The sequence below is a fragment of the Doryrhamphus excisus genome, linkage group LG2, assembly GCF_037039965.1.
Source record: "Doryrhamphus excisus strain RoL-2023G ecotype Guam linkage group LG2, RoL_Dexc_Guam_v1.1, whole genome shotgun sequence".
Classification (NCBI taxonomy): Eukaryota; Metazoa; Chordata; class Actinopteri; order Syngnathiformes; family Syngnathidae; genus Doryrhamphus; species Doryrhamphus excisus.
The window spans coordinates 21878022-21897557 of record NC_136358.1 but is presented as its reverse complement, the minus strand read 5'-3'; the positions used below and the strand labels follow the sequence as shown (position 1 = coordinate 21897557).

The 19536-nt window shown below is 46.4% G+C and overlaps 1 protein-coding gene across 4 annotated transcripts in view; it reads left to right on the top strand.

Annotated features, from left to right (window-relative positions):
• mtcl1 (microtubule crosslinking factor 1) overlaps positions 1 to 19536 on the top strand; it is a 34670-nt gene that overhangs the window by 11818 nt on the left and 3316 nt on the right. The window contains exons 4-15 of one of the 4 annotated variants that reach the window (XM_058061539.2): positions 6637 to 6687; positions 6751 to 8103; positions 10322 to 10462; positions 12458 to 12559; positions 12627 to 12848; positions 13802 to 13915; positions 13983 to 14150; positions 14456 to 14728; positions 14806 to 15111; positions 15221 to 15300; positions 15405 to 16935; positions 17619 to 17675. In XM_058061539.2, coding sequence (XP_057917522.2) covers positions 6637 to 6687; positions 6751 to 8103; positions 10322 to 10462; positions 12458 to 12559; positions 12627 to 12848; positions 13802 to 13915; positions 13983 to 14150; positions 14456 to 14728; positions 14806 to 15111; positions 15221 to 15300; positions 15405 to 16935; positions 17619 to 17657 — 4380 coding nt within the window. In that variant the 3' untranslated portion in view covers positions 17658 to 17675. Of the gene's footprint in view, positions 1 to 6636; positions 6688 to 6750; positions 8104 to 10321; positions 10463 to 12457; positions 12560 to 12626; positions 12849 to 13801; positions 13916 to 13982; positions 14151 to 14455; positions 14729 to 14805; positions 15112 to 15220; positions 15301 to 15404; positions 16936 to 17504; positions 17676 to 19536 lie in introns of those variants that run through there. The other 3 variants (XM_078788641.1, XM_058061537.2, XM_058061538.2) reach the window with 3 other exon arrangements.

The following is a 19536-nucleotide window of genomic DNA, read 5'->3' as shown; positions in this document are numbered from 1 at the left end:
CGTGTGTGTGTGTGTCACATTAAAGCGCTATTGTGCAGGTCTTTATTGCGTGTCAGTTCCCCGGTTGGGGTCAGTGGCAGCTTAGTGAAGGGAGGCGGTGTGGGAGTGTACCCTATGCTGCTCACATGTGACAATGGAACTGACTATTAAGTCACAACAACACTCCTGCTAATTTACAGTTGCGTTGCATTGTCACAGTTTTATTGCTACATGTGCAAAGCCGTTAAAGTGCTGCAGTTTCTCATCGATGATGAATTGTCACAGTCGTTTGCCCCTCAGTGGCCTGCAACAAGAACAGTTATATGGCCTTTTGCAGGCCATATTAACTCCTCATTCCTTTTTTACAATAGCATGGATGCTCAATTTTGACTTTTAACGGCTGCACATTTTGAATAATCAAAAATAGCCATCCAACCATCGATTTTCTTATTATCGTTATTATCGACAGTTGCGCTTTTTCTAGTTACATTATGCCTTTCTGCTCTATTTTTCCACTTTTGCTGGGTCTTGGGGCATTTTTGCACTGAGCCACGTTCCACCGATGGCCCCAGGGCCACACTTTGGACACCCATGCATGTTTCACCAGGAAGGCGAGGTGTTGCCAGGTGACAGAGACGTGTGTCCAAGCTCTGCCTTCTTGACTCCGTCGCTGGTCAGGAGTTGGGTTGCATTGTGGAGGAGTTTATGCAGATTTCATGCATCGCGTTGCACCGCAGTACTTCTGCACCATCCATGTCACTATATTGTCAACTTGGATCTCTTCTACATGTGAGGTGTGTTATGAAGCACAGTTGGTCAGCACAGCACCAATATTAATCAGGCAAGGCACCCAGTTAACCTTTCAGTTAACGTTTGTGTCAGTGTTGGTTCATTATTTGCAATGTTTCCAAAGAAGTGTCGGAAAACAATAGCTCAATTTCAACAGTTTAGTGTTGGAGGCTTGAAGGGATATTTATGAAGATGTAGAATGTTAACAAATCTTGAATGCTGTCTAATTGTTTCTTTTTCTTAGTTTTGGCGAGTTTCCATGCCTTTTCATCTCATGTACTTGGCAAAGGACCCTCTAATGTACCTCACAATTTTTGCTCTTGTTTAAGCCAGTCATCATATTTCATCTTTCATCCCACCCAAACAAGTCAGCAGCATATTTGGCAACAAGCAGAAATTTGCTATACATCACAGCATATCATAACAATGAAATGAAATAGGCCGTCTTTCAACCTTTTTTCTAAGCGCTACTACCACATTTTCTTTTGTGTGTGTGGGGGGGGCATCCTATCATATGTCTGTATGTGTCAGTGGTCTTAGCTGGTTGGAGCTCTGATGATGAAGAAGTGATACAGTATGTGCCAAGAGAGATCTAATGTAACTACTGTAATCTACTACATCTAACATTTCCAAAACATGGGCACCAATACTTGGTAACAAACTTACACCGGTGATTGCTAGTGTTTATAAAGTTGTCACTTAGCCAAATGTAATGAGCGTTAACAGAAGTATTCAAATCTTCAGTAAGTTTGATGAAATGTAGAATTAGTGCAGCTTCTGTTTGGACATTAACATGAAACACATCACTCGCTGACACTGGGAACACCGAGGTAGGTTGGATTACAAGGTTTATAATAGGGACGAGTACCTATTTGCCTATTTTTATAGGCATGGATCAAATATTGTCAGTACTGCCAAACACAGATTCATGTAAAATCAAAAGGTACCTATGGACAATTTGGAGTCGCCAATTAACCTAGCATGTTTTGGGAATGTAGGAGGAAACTAGAGTACCCGGAGAAAACCCACATAAGTCATGGGTGGAATACATAAAAACATTAAACATTAAAGTTTTTGTGGGAAGCACGAAATCCAAATACAGCTGAATAGGTGCAGATTCTGGAAGAACTAGAACACTGTACTGGTTATTGTGTGTAGCTGCTCTATCGGAGTCCACAACCCAATTCAAAGGGCCGAAATATAGCAATATAGGCCCCCTTTAAATTAGTAAATTAGCATTTATTATCACATAAATACAAACAAAAGTACTGGTCGGTATCGGTTTTACATTGGTTCAAATGTGAAAGATACCCATCCCTAAAGGCAGTTATACTACACTTTTATGTAGTTATTATAATTATTTTGAACAATAGTATTACTAAAATACAGATAATGATCATAAACATTCAGTAGTACTAAGATACTCAACAATAATACTTATGTTATTAATTTAAAGGAAGTACTTTTGCACTAAAAGTCTTTGGATATGACCTATTTTTCTGTCTTATTATTATTTTTTTTATACTTTATTGTACACGTAAACCAAAGGGTATTATATCTACCTTCATATTTTCCTCTCTGCAGCTAAACTAGCTAACCAAAGAATTAGAAATATAATGCAGTGGTGTTGTACACTCAGAATAATAAAGATATTGCTAACTGAATAGCTTTCAGACAGGATCTCATTGGTAGTTAATAAAGAGAGCTAAGAGAGACAATACAATGTTGGCCTCCCATGGGGATGCGGCTGCGGTTGTCGGTGGGCCTGACCTTGAAGCGACCTCGAGGAGTGCCGCATCTGGGCCGCCTGTCTTGCTGACAAATGTTCTCTCTCTGGTGGCTGTGTGACAAAGACAAAGACACTGCCTTCAGTACACCAATATGACTTATGGATGACGTTCTTATGTCGGGAGCTTGTTAGCGACTTGCAAATCCAGGAAGTTCTTTTCATTTCAGACAATTCGAATCCCATCAGTTCCGGTACATACGTAGCTCCGCAGTGGAAAAAAAAGGTTGCACTGTGTAACTTTTGGCTCTCACTTTGTAATTCGTATTACTGCCACCTACAGGACTGGAGTGGCCTAACAAGGTCATTAACATTGCTCCAAAATTCTACAGATTTAGGATGAAAACAGGGGTGGTAGTACAACGGGGGGGGGACAATCATACCTTCTGTCTGCGACTGAAATTCCGAATGAAGCAGCAGTAGAAGTTTGCAAATCCCAGAAATCTTTGCAGATCCTTCCTCGATGTACGAGCGGCCCGATCCACCACCGGCCAGGATTTAGGCTGGGTCAGCTCTGAGTTGGCTCGTCCTCCATGGCGCCATGTAGAAAAAGTCGATCATACACCTGCGACCTTGGGTGTTGTGGTGCCAAGTGCACTTATGGACATCCCTACTTTCGAACATGGTGTTAGTTATTCTACAAACTGTGGTTCGCAAGTCCAGTAACATCACACCGCATGGCAGTTGAAGTCTCCCAATAGAAGGACAGAATCACCCTGAACTGCCGTTTGGCACGTATGATTCAACATAGTAGTTATGTTTCATAATAATAGGACCACCATTTCTTCTGTAGACCACCCCTTTGCCTGGGACAGTTGGATATTAAACAGTACCATCATACTGCACCTAGTAGTCTTCATTGTGGGTGAAATTTCCCCTCAACAGCTTTTGCTTTATGCCGTGCTCTTCACCAGTCGATACCTAGCTATGTAGCTGTGTCAGATAGGTGCTTGACCAAGTGGTCCACACCTTGTGGTGGCAGACCCAGGTGTGTTCACAGACATCGGGTCATTACATTCTTTTTATTTGGCAAAGACTCAATGGAAACGGTTCCGCGAGTCACTAGATAAGAATGACTGGCCTAACTGTTGTTGTTCTTCCCAAGCCACTTTTAGCATGTGATGCTAGCACAGAACCCACATAATCGGCTTTTTTATCACAGAAAATGTTGGAAAAATTCAATATTGCTATAAATAATAATGGGATTAGGAGCAGCCACACAGTGTAACCGATCCTCTTTGCCTCGTCTTTCGTCTTTGTCATCCTTATTGTGTGATGCTAGCAAATGGCTCAAGATCCATATCAATATGAATGTTATGTTCAGCTAGCCGACATGTACATACGGTTTATTTAGAAGGAGAAATTGTAGTGCCATTTATTTCTGGGTTTAGCTTGATTCGGGTGAGTTACTGTATATTGAGGTGTTTTATACATCGAGTAAGCTTTTCCCGCAAGCTACAGGCCAAATATAGATTCCTGTGCTTTGAAATATGCAGCAGAAGCAGCTTCACGTCGTGGAAAAATCCAATTATGTGAGCAAGAGATGTTTGCATTGAGCGGATTGCGTGTGGATTAGATTGTGGATTAGAGTCCAGCTCCAGCACACATTCAACACATCTCTTATTATCGGCATTTTATAGCCACTTATCAGCATTGGGCCTCCTGCCGGGAGAGCATTATTTATTGCAGCATTCTTTTCACGTCTTAGAGAGCAGCTTTATCTACATCCAGTGGTCGTCAAAGCGCCTTTTGTGTGGCTGAAGTCGCCCCCCCTTCTTCATATCATCCACTTTCTGGTGGTAAATCCCATTAGCGCAGCCTTGAACCACTCGACACTTTGCGGAGAGCCTCTCCTCCACATCAGCTGCTGTGTCACTGCAGAAATGGTGGGAATGCTAACAATGCGACAGCATGCTAACAATGCTGCAGTATGCTAATACAGTACAGTATGCTAATAATGCTACAGTATGCTAATACAGTACAGTATGCTCACAATGCTACAATATGCTAATTCAGTACAGTATGCTAACAATGCTACAGTATGCTAATACATTACAGAATGCTAACAATGCTACAGTATGCTAATACATACTGTAGCATTGTTAGCCTGCAACTTTTTAGGTTTAAGTTTTGAGGGGTCTTGGCTAGCCCAGGTTAAAGAAAGTATCTTTGTTGAATCTTCAAACTTGCAGCTGTTATAGGCCAGGGTTGGCCATAGTGTGGCACACTTAAGGATTGTGGAGGATGGCCAATTTTTTTTTAGTGCAGTTATCCTTTTATACTCAAAGTTCATTCATTCATTTATTCATTTTCTACCGCTTATCCTGACTAGGGTTGTGGGGGGTGCTGGAGCCTATCCCAGCTGTCTTCGGGCGAGAGGCGGGGTACACCCTGGACTGGTGGCCAGCCAGGGCACATATAGACAAAGGCACTTCAGACTCCGGTGCCAAGGGCCAACGACGGGAAATTCAACACGGCGTTCCCAAGTCCGTCAACCGAGGAGTTTTTACAAAAGTCATACTATAATTGCTAGCTGTTAGCAAAGTTTCATCTGGTATCACAGTCCTCTGGTGGCACTGAAGCACATTTGGGGCTCACCAAACACGTGTGCTGACATCCGGGACCCCGAGAGATGACCTGACCGGAAGCCCAAATGAAGTGAATCAACATGGTTAATCTCTCCCATGTTGGTCGGAGTGCATACTTCAACCTCTTGAAGTATGCACTCCACCCAAATGGAGAATAGCTGGCTGAGGTCACACTTTTAAGAGCTTTCAGAGCGAGAACACTATTGATTTGTGGGACATCTTGACCCCCCAGCTGTTCTTAGTCCGGTTTCAGTTTTTCTTGAGTGACTGATCTTCCTGAACAATAACATCTGACCGAAGAGGGCGTCTGGACGTTAGGAAGGCGGCTGGAGGAGACGTTTTCCAAGCTGGCTGGCCAACTATGTTGGTAAACATTGACAGGTCGGGTTCCCAGCCCTCCTCGACTTATTTTGCACCGATATGTGGATACAGGTTGGAGTGCAGGGCTGAACCGCATTACATTTGCACCAGACACCCTCCTTCTAATCCAGCGTCTCCCCAGACAGAGATTAGTTGCGGCACCTTGGCAAAGAATTAGGGCAGTACTTGTGTTAAGAAGAAGCAGTGGGGTGGGACTAGGCATAGAGTGGGCGGGGTTGGTCATGTGACCGAAAGATGAGCTAACAAGATAAAAGTGAAAGACAGGAATGGTTTCTTGCAGGATCTCCATCCCTGATTGTGCAGCAACAGTGCAATGCCAGTCTAAAGTTCTAAAACCTCCACAATGCCACCCCGAAAGAGACAAACACACTCCACTCCTGATTAGGATTGTGTGCGGGTGGCTCCGTCGCTGGTCAGAAAGCAGAAGGCAGCAGCAGAGTTGTTCCAGCAGAACAGTGAAGGCCTTGTGATGTTTATTATTGTTATTCCTACGACTTTCCTCACACAACATTGGCAAATTTTCCCCACAACATTTATAAGTGCCTTTAGGTTTGGTGAAAAATGTTATATTTCAGGGGTCCCAAACAGTTAACTTCCAAAGTTAATCTACAAAAACGTGTTTTGTGTTATCATTTTTGGCTTTCCGGAACGGATTAATTATATTTCCATTATTTTGTATGGGAAAAATTGACTTAAAATTAAAGTGTGTTTCGGTATGTTTCAATATTCAATAAATAAAAGCAGCTGCTTGGTAAGATCACATTGGCCTCCTTTCCGTTTTCTCCAGACATTTTCTGACACGATTATCTACCGGATGTTTGAAGCATGATGACGCAGGTTCAGATCATCATCATCATCACTGTCACAATCTGATCTTGAGTCTTAATTACATGAAATATTTCCTTCCATAATCAGACTTTGACCTGATGGCGGGAATGTTCACGTTATATAAGATCCCCAACGAGTATTAATGATCTTCTGCCTTCCCGTTAATGTCTTCATTTGTGAGATTATCGATAGAAATCTTGAGCACATCTCCTCTCCTAAACATCTCCTTATGTTCTCTGCATTATGTTCATAAATGCCATTGTTTCGATGTTGTTTCTCCCATAGACTGCACTGAGGAGACGAGGAACGTTAAAGGACAAGAAATCCACCAGTCAGGTAAAACAAAAAAATCTATTGATGTCTATTTGTAATACAGTAGTGTCTGTGTCTGTCCACTAGGAGGACAACGCCGATCTCAAGTGTCAGCTCCAGTTCTCCAAAGAAGAGTCCACCTTAATGCGTAAAAAGATGGCCAAGCTGGGCCGGGAGAAAGACGAGCTGGAACAGGAGCTCCAGAAGTACAAGTCGGTCTACGGGGACGTGGATAGTCCGCTCCCCCTGGCCGAGTGCTCAGGCGGTGGCCCTCATTCCACCCGGGAGGCAGAGCTGCGACTGCGCCTCAAACTGGTGGAGGAAGAGGCCAACATCCTGGGAAGGAAGATTGTGGAGTTGGAGGTAGAAAACCGAAGCCTGCGGGCCGAGAACGAGGACATCCGCTGTCAGTACGAACGGGACTGCTTTGGCCGAGAGCCCTTCTCCAGCGTGCCATCGTCGCCTTATGGCGGTGATGTGCTGGAGTCGGCCGGCGAGCTCCGACGCCACCTCCAGTTTGTGGAGGAGGAAGCAGAGCTGCTGCGTCGCTCCATTTCGGAGATTGAGGACCACAACCGGGAGCTCACCTCTGAGCTGAACCGCTTCAAGTTTGGGCCAAGTAGCGGATTGGATGGTGCGGACAGCAGCAATGGAGGACTCTTTAAGCCAGGCAATGGCTCCAATGGAGGGATGATGATGGAGGAGCTGAAATCCGCCAGGATGCAGGTCAATGAGCTGAGTGGCAAGGTGATGAAGCTGCAGTATGAGAACCGGGTCCTCCTGTCCAACGTCCAGCGCTGCGACCTGGCAGCACACCTGGGCATGAGAACTGGCAGCCCTCGAGAAAGCGATGCTGACAGTGACGCTGGTCGACGAGAAGCCACTGAAGATGAGGAGGCAGGACGACTCCTTCTCCTCCAGCCCAAGAGAGAAGGCCCTGTAGGAGGGGAGAGCGACTCTGAAGACCTTTTTGAGAAAACCACCACCACCTCAGGGTTCGGAAGCGTCCGACCTTCTGATGGCGTCGAGCTCAGTGCTGCAGAACTGGCGAACCGCCGCAGGGAGGAGCGGGAGTCTTTCGCCAACGTGAAGCGAGAAGCCGACAGACTTGAGAAGTCTGTGGACCGCCTGATCACTGACACGGATAGTCTAATCCTGGACGGTAGATTAGTGGTGACAAAAGGGGAAAGTCTGCTAGGAGGAGCTGGGGACCCTCAAATCCTGGACACCATCAACACCCGAATGAAGGCTTTCCGCACAGAGCTGCACATCTTTGTGGAGAAGCTGGAACATGTCGGGGAAGGACTTCGGGAAAGGACTGATGACCTGTCTCCGATGCCGAACCTCACCGAGTCCAGCAGCTTCCTGTCCACGGTCACATCCATGTCTCGAGATTCTCCCATCGGCACCTTCGGGAGAGACCTGGTGACGGACTTCCCGGTAATTTTACCTAGAGCTGCCTGAAAGTGCCCTCATTAGTAGCCCCTTAAAGACCAGAATAAGTGGAACCTTAGCGGTTTTCTGTGGTCAGGATTCCTCGTTAACTTGAATTATTGATACGTTTCGACAAGAAGTTTTGACACTTACATTAACCTTGACACACTTAAGTCCCGTTTCCACCAAGCAGTTCATTTCATTTCGGTTAGCACTGTACAATTTTGTACTGTTCGGTTTTCAGCTGACCATTTGGAACAAATAAAAAAAAAAAGGTACCACGATACTTTGGGTCCCTCTGCTATGGAAACACCAAAAACTGCACCATACCGAACTGACCTGTACCGCCCTGCTTGGTGGAAACTGTCCTTGTTAGCTTTAGCCTTTAGTCAATTTTAAAATGATCATTGTTAGGGATCCACCCAGCTCTGCCACCACCGGCACCGCACTTTCTCCTTACTGACCATCACTTCCTGCCGCTGCCGCTGCCACATTGCCATTTACATCTCCATGCTCCTCGTAGAGCGCCACCTTGCTCTTGCCACCTGCATGCATCGCCTGCAGACGCACCCTAACAGAGGAGGGAGTGTGGAATGACAGTACCCCTCCCCTCACAAGCTTCTCCTGAAGTGACTGCATGGTTGATGGCTCTTTACAGCGTTTCTGTTGTGCTTGCATGTCATGGCGGACACATTGCCAAGGACACAAACATCACAATGTGGTGTCGGCAGACCAAAATCTGATTTGCACGATGAAGGCAGTGTCAACGAGTTCCAGTATTCCAGTATGTTCTTGGCCTAGACGGGAAGCTGCCTTCATCCCTTGCCTACTCCTATGTCCTCCTCCTCTGGTGGAGCTGGGTGGATTCAGTCTAAGGCCTTCAGAGGCCCATCATCTCCTCCAAGCTTTAGAAATGACAAAATATTGGTGGAGGTCTGTCCATATGTGAGCCGGCCACTTCCTGGTTCAAAGAGGATGATGCACGATGAGGTGATGATGATGCACGTCTTCTTTTGAGATGGTGTACAGTCAGTTCTCTTATAACTCAACCGGCTAAATGAGAAAACAGATACCTGATCTGCATGTTTATCTGGATTCTTCTCAAAAATGTAGCACCTGCCACCAAATTGCTGACTGGGTTTTTTCATAAGATGGTCGAAATCTAATTTTCTTGTTGATATTTTGTATATATTTTTTAGACTGCATCGTGCTTCAGTGGTTAGCAGGCAGGCCTCACAGCTAGGAGACCCGAGTTCAATTCCACCCTCGGACATCTCTGTGTGGAGTTTGCATGTCCTCCCCGTGCATGCGTGGGTTTTCTCCGGGTACTCCGGTTTCCTCCCACATTCCAAAAACATGCTAGGTTAATTGGCCACTCCAAATTGTCCATAGGTATGAATGTGAGTGTGAATGGTTGTTTGTCTATATGTGCCCTGTGATTGGCTGGCCACCAGTCCAGGGTGTACCCCGCTTCTCGCCCGAAGACAGCTGGGATAGGCTCCAGCACCCCCCACAACCCTAGTCAGGATAAGCGGTAGAAAATTAATGAATGAATGAATTATTATTTTTTTTAATAGATGCAGTATGGTAGGCGGTGCAAGCATGCGTCAAGGTTGAAGTTCAAGTCAAAACTCAACAAACCTTAGGGTGCAACTGCTGACTTTTCTTATCGACCACCTTTTGCGCGCTAGCCGTCACTCTGCACCTTTTTGCCATGGTTGTTTCTCAGCTGGTTTGGTTTGGACTCATGTGTCCATCATTGCATGCGCTTCATAACAAGTCTTTTGCATTCTTTCCACCCTCCCCCAAACCCCTCACTCCCCACAACCTCTTAAAAAAAATCTTCCTCCTACTGTCTTTTTGGACAGATGTTTCAGCCCATCATTTTGTTCGTCCTCATTCTGGTTCTCTTCTCAGCCCTGTCGTATGCCGTTGTCTTTAAGTTGGTCTTCCTCTTTGCGCTGTTCTTTCTGCTGTAGTCCGTTTTCCACTAAGTTAAATATTTTTAGTTATTTCATGTACATTTACCCCCCCTTCCGCGTATTCATTGCCTATTTACCATTTTGCCTTTTTTCCTGCTCGCATTCTTTTTTCCTCACCCACTTTGTTGTCTTTTTTGTCCACCTGCCACATCACCACAATGTCCTTCCGTCCAAACACATCCACTCCCCTCTTTCACCTCCCCACCCTTTCGCACCCCCCCCACTCCCCACCCCACTCACAGTCCGGTCAGAGGGATGAGCTGGAGTGGCGCGTAGGACAGGAGCGAGGCTTGGAGCCCCACAGCCAGGGTGGGGGCCCGACCCAGAGCAGGGGAGCTGCGGGACTCACTTGGTACCACAGACCCCTGGTTTTAAGAACGGAGGTCAGTGCCCCCTCCCTTCATCTTCCTTCTATCTACAAGTTCTTATTTTCTCATCAGTCAGGAAAATCTGGTTAACTTCTTCACTCTTAAAGAATAACATAACAACAACAAAAATATCTCATCTCCTACATGACTGAAATAGTGGCCTCTTCTTGAATAGACGCCTTATTGTAAGGAATAAATGCCGCATCTAAAAAAAACACTTTCAAGTAAAAAATATTGTGTACGATATGGGTGGGAATGACACATACTTCACACCTGTTTTTATAATTAAAGCTAAGACAACCTATGTACTATTTTCTTAATATTGGTTTTATTATTAGAGCCCTCTAGACATGAAATAGCATCCCCACAGTGCTTTTTCTATTACCCAATATAAAAGAGATTTGTGCTTGTGTTCATTGTTGTAAATGTTTTCCAGTGCTTGGGGAGCAGAGTGGGGGTTGGGCAGGAAGTGATGTTGAGCGTTCAGAGTTGAGTTTTAGCTTGGTGTGGGTTACAGCCGCATTGGTCGGCCATGTTAGGGATTGACCTATTAGCTGATCAAGTCTGGTGCTTTTGTGCCTCACCCAACATTACAGTAACATTACTCAACGTCTTTGAATGTGTCTTCTGAATGCATCATACTTGTATTTTGTACAACAGCCATGAGTTATTTCTTGAATTCAGTAGCATTCTCACATCAAGTCTCCGCTTTTCTCTCTGAAACCGAGCATTCAGAGCCATCCTAAACATCTTTTAGGGCTCGTTTCCAAATGCGCGGACCTCATTATCTGAAATGTTAGCATCGTTTAAGACGAGAATACAACATTCTAACTACATTTTATGGTCAGAAAAGTAGAAAAAAAGCATATTAGGTTCCCTTTAATATTAAATTCTACTTGCGGAAATTCACGTGTCAATTAAATGTGATAAATGAGGGACAACTGTATTAGCAAGTATTAGCAAACTGAGGTCAACTTTTTTTGCACAAACCAAAAAACATGCGAGTCGGTGCGTACGCTAACCAAGGTTTCACAGTAACACACTGTCTTTATTCAGTATAAAAGACTTTGAATGCTTCAAATTTCATCTTAATGTCTCATAGTGATCACTTTATGATGATTTATTTCACCTCAATGACTCACACTGTTTTCCACTCCACTGTTTGCTTTCGAATATTGGATGTCTGATTTTGATTTTGCATCAAGAACTAACTAATCTTGGTACAATTCAGGATGCTTAATGCGGAAACTCATCAATGGTCATGATCATTGTCACGGTTTTATTGGTTTCAGACATATGTAACAAGAACATCACGGTTACATTTGCACAATTGGACAGTCAATGGTGGCCTGTGCGAGACTCTCAGACAGCACAAAAAACCAGAGGGTGAGGTAGCGGTTCGAGTTGATGACCCTCTGTTAGTACCTACATCAGTATTGCATTCGCAGAGGGCAGCCATCTGACACACATACAATATAAGCAAAGAGGACTTTAAATATGAACCTTTTTTCTTCTGTCATCCTTGCGGCATCCCCTACAGCCGTGATCCTCAACTTGTGGGTGGCTACGCTGCCGACAGATGCATGTCATGTTTAAAGCTTGAGTGGGAAGGGAAGGATTTTGAGTGGCGACTGACCATCAGACACATGGCTGCAGGGATCTGATGGAGAAGAGCATTTCAGTTGAAACATTTCCACAATTTGGGAACTGCTTGTCATAGAGGAGGGAACCAGTTGAGCCCATGTGGTCCATAGCTAAAACCGACTCAGTGGCTGACAGTGATGTAACTATGACATATTACGCAGCACATCTGCCTGCATTTTTTCAGTAATCCCCGGGGTGAAGGGAATGAGGCAGGATTAGCAGGGTGCTGTGTGATTTGTGTCCAACATTGGAATGACAGGCAAAGTGAGTCTGAAGGTTGCCACTGAAGCAGAATCATGACGTTGCGAATAAACAGCGAAGGTTTGAGTTTTTATGTGATGCCACTGACTGCTGTTGTGTGTTCAGCTAAGGGACCCGCCCGCTGCCGATGGTCACCTCCGTGGGGATCACGAGCAACGGATGAGAGTCGCAATGGACGAACGGGAAGCCGTCGCCTTGCTGCCTCAGGTACGACAGTACCTGCCGCATCCAAATTTCATCTGTATCTCTGAAAATGCATCATTTGTTCTTGCAGGTGGACGAGCGCTCGCATCCCGAGGCCCAGCACACCGGCCTGGAACTGCCGGGCCTCCAGGGTCCAGAGTCTTCCTGGGCTCAGGAGAGGGCGGTGCTGCAACAAGAGGTCCGCCTCTTCAGACGTAACACCGCCATCTTCTACATAAAGCTCAAGTCCATCCTGGCACGATGGAGGCTTGGACACAAAGGCGAGGCGCTGGACGAGGAATCGCAACCTGAGGTGACTTTTATTTGGCAGGAAGTGTGCTCGAGAAAGATTGCAGCATTGTCTTGTTCATAATTTGTTAGTGTGTTGTGTCTCCCTGAGGGGCAACATCAGGGAAGTAATGACTCCACCGTCATTATCTGAGTTGTATTGTTTGTTTGCTTCCACTTTTTATCAGTACCATCAGCTTTGATCAGTACCATCCATCTTCAAGGCCACCTGGGCTACCATCACATTACTGAGATACAATAACGTCAACTTTGCATATTTACAGCACTTCAAGAAACTATTCATTCTTTCATTTTCCATCAAAATTGGAAAAAACAAAAAAGGTATAAAAATACATGAATCCCTTGTTTATCTCGCTTAATTGGTTCCACACTGTGGAACTGATTGGTGAATTTCCCCCAAGTAGTATTCCTGATTTATACATTTATAAAATTAAAAAATGTTGGTGATGCAGAAACCTTTCATCTAAAGACAGGGATGTCCAAAGTGTGACCCAGGGGCCAGTTTTAATTTTTTTATTGGTCCATGGCACAGAAAGGACAGTAAAAATGGGGAAAATCAAAGCAAAAATTCCCAATGTACAGAGAAAAACTAGAAAATGTTGATATCAGTAAATCCAAAGCTTTGCTGAAAAAGTGTTGCCCCCTTCCTGATTTCTGATATTTTTGTATGTTTGTCACACTTAAATGTTTGAGATTATCAAAGGCATTTGAATAGTAGTTAATGACAACACAACTCAACACGAAATGCAGTTTCTCCTCCTGTAATAATAAAATAATAATTAAATACTGCATTTTGTTGTCAGTTGTGTTGTCATTGACAAATATTTAAATTTGTTTGATGAACATGTAATAAAATAAAGAAATCAGGAAGGGGGAAACACTAAAAGTTGGGACACCGTTGTCCAAAGGCATTTTTTTTAACGTTTTGATTGTTATTGTCCTTTGCATTTGGACAAGTGGGAAGGCATACCTGAGCTTGGAGGGGTGATGCCGCATGGTGAGGGCGACAGGTCCGACCTGGGGGCTGTGTCACCTGATGCACCTGCTGCATATCTGCAGCACCAACAACAGGTAATCACATATTTTGAACATCACATCACAAACCCATCACAGATGATGATGTGATTTGTGTTTGCAGTTTGGTGAAAACCGGCGAATGCTTCAGTCGCTGTGCACCCTCTTGGAGCAATTTCGGGAAGAGCTGCGCGAAGAGGAGGCACGGCGCTGCCAAATGCAGCAGGCCTATGCCAACGACAAAGCCGCCTGGGAGGTCAAATGGGCCGAGATGAACTGCCAGCTCGCTCAGGTATGCAGATGGCCGCTCAGCTGGACCGACTTAAAGGGACAGAACACAGTAAACATATTGCTAAACCCGACGAAACAAGCTCAAAACAAATAAGCTATAATTAGTAAGCAAGAGAAGTGAGTCTGTAATATATTATTATTATGAATACAAATACAAATGTCTTTTCACAGAGTCCTATATGTTATATTTCCCAACTTGAGTTTTCATCAAAATGAATGCCACACGGCTGTGTGAGTGATCAGGGAGATAACTGTGTGGTTCAGAATGTCCCGATTAGTGACTGACTTTTCAAATGTATTGTCTAGGCGGAAGAGGATGGGTGTGGCAAATTGAGAGGCCAAGCTCAGGGAGGTGAAGGAGAACTGCCCCGAGTCCCCGAGTGGGCCCTGAAGCAGGAGCGCGAGGAGCACCGGCGTCTGCTGGCCGAGAGCCACAACACCTCGCTGGACCTCTGCCGGAGGCTGCAGCACGGCGAGAAGAGGTGGAGCCGTGAGAGGGCTGAGCTCCTGGACCACTTTGAGCGTCAGAAACAGGCTTGGGGCAGCGGCACACAGGAGCTTCACCACAAGATGGCGAAGGTGAGGGCGGCGAGTGCTGAGTGTCTGCAGGAATATAGTCAAATATAATTTGAACTCTTTGTGGTTTCTCGTTGCAGTTGCAAAGGGAGCTCAACAGCCAGAGAAGTGAGGGCCACAGAGGACAGGACACCTCCTGCACTGGCCCCCGCTCACTGCGGTCACCATGCTCCCCCTGTGTTTCCACCCCTGTTCTGATCCAGCCAGCTCTCTCCCTCTCCGACTCTGATACCATGCTGGAGGTGCAAGGAGAGGCTGTCATGAGGCTGAGAAGCCCAACCAAGAGCCCCTGCCTGGATGCTCTGTCTCTGGATGCCCTCGGCAGCCAGGAGGTCCCTGCACCGTCGAGACTGGAGAGCGAGAAGAGGTCCCCCTGCATGAAGGAGGTAAAGCGTGCATCTGTGTCACCTAGGATATGCTCCAGGCCCTTAGAACCCTCATCATTATGGTCTTTTATTATTTATTATTGTAATGGTTATCATTATGGTCTCCCAGGCCCTGAATGTGCTTTCAGAGAGAGAAGGACCTCCTGAGTCGTACCCTGCTGAGGAAATGAGTGGTGGCAGTTTGCTCAGGTGAGCTCGCGGCTTTGCAAGAAATGTTGGTCCCTCCAGCTGGATCATCCATTCATCACTTGGAGGACTATCCTGACATTTTTGTTGTTGTGTCTCGTGTCCAGAGTCAAGTCAGTGTGCTCCATGAGCGACTTCCAGCGTCTGATGGACAGCTCGCCGTTCCTCCCTGAAAAGACCCGTCACGGTGAGCAAGGCCAAGATGATGTCACCCCGCCCCTCTCTCCGGATGACCTCAAGTACATCGAGGAGTTCAATAACAAGGGTTGGGACTTCCCGACGTCCCCTACCAGCCCAGGTCCTGCTCGGGAGCCATGGAGCAGCAAAACCTCAGAGACGCGAGCAGTGGAGCCGGCTATGGATTCCCTCCAACTGGCCTCCTGGTTCCTCACCACCAGTGCCAGCCTGACTACCACCAGCACCCTGACCAACCCTAATGCTTGCCACAAGTCCACGGTGAGGTGCACCGCAGCTGGCTTGGGGTCGGACAATTATGGGGTCCCCATCCTTCACAGCCCCACCAGACCTGGACCAGCTGAGCACTCCATGCGGGAGTCTGACCTCCTCTATGCAAAAGGAAGTAGAAGTGGGGGTGAGGCGCCCAGTGGACCAGATGAGGTATTCATCAGTGGGCGGTGGCCATGTGGTCTTTTGGAGGCAGGGGGCTTGAGGACTTCTCCGAGCCAGGCTCCTATCTGCTCCACAGTCGGCTACGCCTCTTCACTAGAGCTGCAGCTGTCTCGGAATATGAGCGATGACATGAAGGAGGTGGCAATTTCTGTGAGAAATGCTATCCGCTCCCCGCCGGGGCCTGTGGTTCGCGAGACAGCCTGTCAGACCAACGGTTTCGCCACACGAGGCACTCAGACCACGCAGACCATCAGTGTGGGTCTGCAGACTGACCTACTGAGGAACCTGACTAGTAGTCCCCACCGCTGCCTCACCCCAAAAGGGGGCGCCACACCCATCTCGTCGCCATCACGGAACACGAGGAAGGTCCAGTACTCGCCCGTCATCCAGACTAAGTTTGAGCGACCCTGCTGCTCGCCAAAGTATGGCTCACCCAAACTTCAACGCAAGTTGTCCACATCCAACAAGGCCGAGCTACCCAATGCCAGCCGCGCTGCTGTTCCCACAACCCCCCAGAAAGGCAACAGCGAATCAGCCTGGGCCCGATCCACAACCACGCGGGACAGCCCGGTCCACACCACCATCAACGATGGCCTGTCCAGCTTGTTCAACATCATCGACTACACTCCTGTGGTTTACGACAGCATGCAGAAGTTCAACAAGTCTCCCAGCCGCTCCCGTCCCACGCCACCCCCCACCACAGAGCCCAGTCCCGCCCATGGGGCTCTCTCCGCCGACCCCAGGAATGAATGCACACGGACCGCCAGAGGACGCTCACCCAGCCCCGTCCAGCTGATAGTGGAGACACAGGGGGACCGGAACCCAGAGGTGGTGAGCATTCGCCAGGACTTGTCGGCCCCCCCGGGGTACACGCTGGCAGAGAACGTGGCACGCATCCTCAACAAGAAGCTGCAGGAGCAGAGCTTCGGAGACGAGAGGCGGATGCAGGCCGGAGGGATAGGAAATAAGATGGGGGACGCGGATAGGTCACAGCCTGGATGTATGGAGGTAAATACACCACCTAACCCGGGACCACACTGAATCCGTTGCGGCTCCGCTTCTGATCTATTGTGCAGCATTGTGCCATACGGCCAACGGAGCTGCACCACACGGAGTGGGGGGGATTTCAATCTTGCAGAATGCTTCCGGGGGCTGCAACAGATTCATCGTGATCCCGGCCTCTACTCCCAAATAAATGTGTCGGATCAACTAATAATCTCATGAACGAGATCATGCATACAAAGTGGTGTAATTATTCCTAAGAATTACAGGATTATGTAAGGATTATCTGGTTAAAGTTGCTGATAATCTTCTTTACAAGAATCAATCTTCTCCAGGCTGGTTGGGTAAGCTGACCAAACTAAGGAATCTAAGAGTTGTGTCAAAATCATGTTGACTGCCAGAGAGCTTTCTTTTAGCACTATGTTTAATATTGTGATGTTTCTAATATTGTACAGACTGTTTTACAGGTGACCACTTGTGTCACGCTTTACCCCAATACAACATGGTGGTTGACTGTAGTTCTGCCCGGTCACTTTTTTCGCAGCCCTTTGCTTCCTGTTTTGTTTTATTCCCAGGTGTTTTCTCCTCTTCCTCCTTGTTTTTACTGACCCGATTTATCTATCCCCCGTCTACCCTTACCCCAACTCCCCTCCCACCCCCACCCTGTCCCCTTCTCCCCTTTGCTCCAGAACCACAAAGTCATACTAACAACTCCATGGGGACTCTAGTCTGCTAGTCTCTGCGATGTAAGTTGAGGCCCCCTTATCAATCACTCACCTCGGTCATCTTTTTGTTGCATGATTCCCAGGACAGGAGGGACGTCACAGATTGGGTTTGATTGGGTCCCATCTGTTTCTTTCAAGGGCCATCCTGCTGTTCTCGCTGTCATATGTCGTTTAAATATCTTGATACACATTTTGGCAGGGGTGCTCTCACTTTTTCAGCCTGTAATCTACTTATCTACTAAGTCCCAAAGATCTACCTATACTGTACATAAAATTACTATATTTATACAGTAAATATAAGTATTTATGTATGTTCATTCATTCATTCATTTTCTACCGCTTATCCTCACGACGGTCGCAGGGTGGTGCTGGAGCCTATCCCAGCTGTCTTCAGGTGAGAGGCGGGTTACACCCTGGACTGGTGGCCAGCCAATCACAGGGCACATATAGACAAACAACCATTCACACTCACATTCATACCTATGGACAGTGGACACCTATGGACATGCACGGGGAGAACATGCAAACTCCACACAGACATGGCCGAAGGTGGTATTGAACTCTGGTCTCCTAGCTGTGAGACCTGTGCGCTAACCACTCGGCTGCCATGCCAAGTATGTTGTTGTATGTTGATATCATAATTATATTCATTATGGCAAGAAAGATTACACAATTACATATAATTCCTCAATAGTTACAGTGCATCCGGAAAGTATTCACAGCGCTTCACTTTTTCTACATTTTGTCATGTTACAGCCTCATTCCAAACTGTATTAAATTAATCTCTTACCTCAAAATTCTACACAAAATACTCCATTATGACAATGTGAAAAAAACATGTTTTTGACATGTTTTGAATTTATTAAAAATAGAAAACAAAAAAATCACATTTACATAAGTATTCACAGCCTTTGCCATGAAGCTCAAAATTGAGCTCAGGTGCATCTTTTTTCCACTGATCATCCTTGAGATCTTTCTACAGCTTAATTGGAGTCCACCTGCAGTAAATTCAGTTGATTGGACATGATTTGGAAATATAATAACTGTCTATATAAGGTCCCACAGTTGACTGTGCATGTCAGAGCACAAACACCAAGCATGAAGTCAAAAGAACTGTCTGTAGACCTGCGAGACAGGATTGTCTTGAGGCACAAATCTGGGGAAGGATACAGAAAAATTTCTGCTGCTTTGAAGGTCCCAATGAGCACAGTGGCCTCCATTATTCATAAATGGAAGACGTTTGGAACCACCAGGACTCTTCCTAGAGCTGGCCGGCCTTCTAAACTGAGCGATCGGGGAAGAAGGGCCTTAGTCAGGGAGGTGACCAAGGCCCCGATGGTCACTCTGTCAGAGCTCCAGCGTTCCTCTGTGGAGAGAGGAGAGCCTTCCAGAAGGACAACCATCTCTGCAGCAATCCACCAATCAGGCCTGTATGGTAGAGTGGCCAGACGAAAGCCACTCCTTAGTAAAAGGAACATGGCAGCCCGTCTGGAATTTGCCAAAAAGCACCTGAATGACTCCCATGAGAAACAAAATTCTCTGGTCTGATGAGACAAAGATTGAACTCTTTGGTGTGAATGCCAGGCGCCATGTTTGGAGGAAACCAGGCACTGCTCATCACCAGGCCAATACCATCCCTACAGTGAAGCATGGTGGTGGCAGCATCATGCTGTGGGGATGTTTTTCAGCAGCAGGAACTGGCAGACTAGTCAGGATAGAAGGAAAATGAATGCAGCAATATATAGAGATATCCTGGATGAAAACCTGCTCCAGAGCGCTCTTGTCCTGCTGAAAAATGAACCTTTGCCCCAGCCTGAGGTCAACGACCCGAAGCACACAGCCAAGATCTTAAAAGATTGGCTTCAGAACCACTCCGTGAATG